General features: G+C 49.0%; 1 protein-coding gene across 1 annotated transcript in view; it reads right to left on the bottom strand.

Moving 5' to 3' along the window:
* Positions 1-263: 263 nt before the first annotated feature.
* The window catches only part of LOC119572094 (sphingomyelin phosphodiesterase-like), a 3,748-nt gene continuing 2,359 nt past the window's right edge, over positions 264-1,652 (bottom strand). The window contains exons 4-6 of the mRNA XM_037919091.1: positions 1,076-1,259; positions 586-770; positions 264-483 (exon numbers count right to left, since the gene is read on the bottom strand). Of these exons, the coding sequence (XP_037775019.1) occupies positions 264-483; positions 586-770; positions 1,076-1,259 (589 nt within the window). The remainder of the gene's footprint in view (positions 484-585; positions 771-1,075; positions 1,260-1,652) is intronic.

Genomic DNA, 1,652 nt, shown 5'->3' with positions numbered 1-1,652 from the left:
ACACACACACACACACAAAACACACACACACACACCCCAAAACATATATATATATATATATATATATATATATATATATATATGTACATATATATTTATACATATGTGTGTGTGTGTGTATGTGCGCGCGCACACACATATATGTGTGTGTTTATACATATGTATATATGTATCCATGCACACACATGTATGTGCTTGGCTTTTTTCCAAGTAAAATTAAAATCCTGTTTTTCACAGTTTATTGCTGATCAAATACTACGCAACTAATCCAGCAGCACCGCAGCGTCGACGCTAGAGACGAGAACTGCTATGAGAACTCGAATTCGCCGGACGTCTTGTCGTCCTTTCTGCATTCTCGTCAGTAGTTTCAAGCAGTGGTCCAGGTCATTCCTGTCGGAGCTGACGACGTCGCAAAGGCGCTGCTGGTAGCACTGGTCGTCGCAGCCCAGGGCCATGTACGGGTCCCCGGCGCTGACGAAGTGCCTGGAAGAGACAGCGTTGCTATGCAGTTATATATACATTTAAAGCACGCACACAAAAGTAAATTTTAATTCGTTCATTTCATTTAAGAGCACCGTTCCCTACTTGTAGTAGACGTCGAAGAGGCTCCTGTCGGCCGCCATGCGCTCCGCCAGGTCCTGCCAATCGGCGGGCGTGAGGGCGGCCATTCCGTACGCGTCCCTGGCCGAGTAGAGGCGCTCCCAGTGAGCCTCGCTGCTTGCCTGCGCCTCCGTCAAGTTCAGGACGTACGTCTCGTGGTCCAGAACGAGCTGCGTGGAGGCGTGATTCAGTGGAGGAAATGACTTCAGGCAAGAGAAACTCTTCCGTGATCAGACAACAGAGAGTGGAAAAAAGAGAAGTTTCAAAATGCGTGTGTCGTGCCTCGGCTCGAGAAAATATCAGACGGTTTCGTTTTACTTTCTTTTTTCCTGCTCAGGTCCAGATTAATTATAAAACGAGTCTGTCCAAAATGTGTGTGAGAGAGAGAGAGAGAGAGAAAGAGAGAGAGATGCAGAGCAGACAGAGAGAGACAGAGTAACTGCAACAGAGAGGCATTCAGAGCAAAGGCCCTCACCCTGGTGGTGCCCGGCCTGTCCCCGTCCACGTGGTAGACTCTGTAGGCGGGGTTGAGGTCATACCACGGCGTCTGGCTCGGCGCCACGTAGGCCACGCCGACGGGGCGCTCGCCGTCATGGAAGACCTCGAACTCGTCGAAGTGCGTGTGCCCGAAGAACTGGCCGCGAATCACGTTCTCGTACCTGCGAAAGACGCGTTAGGGCACCTCCCTCTGCCTCGGGCACCAGCCTTCACGGGCGCTTTCGTGCAAGGAGGCTGTTTTTTTCATTATAATTTATTTTTATATAATTCACTGGTTATAAAAGTTAACAGTGATGAAGATAGCATTATCACTGATATTGTTATTTCAATGATTACTGTTATTATCATTATCATATCATCATTGCCATCACTCCCTCCCTCCCTCCCTCCCGCCCTCCTACTCTAACTTTCCCTCCTGTCCTCCTACTCTTAACACTCGCTCCCGCCCTCCTACTTTAACCCTCCCTACCTTCTTCCTTTCCTTCTTCCTTCCCTATCTCTCCCTCCCTCCTTATTCTTCACTCTCTTCTTCTTTCCCTATCGCTCCCTCCCTC

Source organism: Penaeus monodon, unplaced genomic scaffold, assembly GCF_015228065.2.
Source record: "Penaeus monodon isolate SGIC_2016 unplaced genomic scaffold, NSTDA_Pmon_1 PmonScaffold_96, whole genome shotgun sequence".
Taxonomy (NCBI): Eukaryota; Metazoa; Arthropoda; class Malacostraca; order Decapoda; family Penaeidae; genus Penaeus; species Penaeus monodon.
Note: the sequence above shows the minus strand (reverse complement) of the source record. Positions and strands in the feature narration are given on the sequence as shown.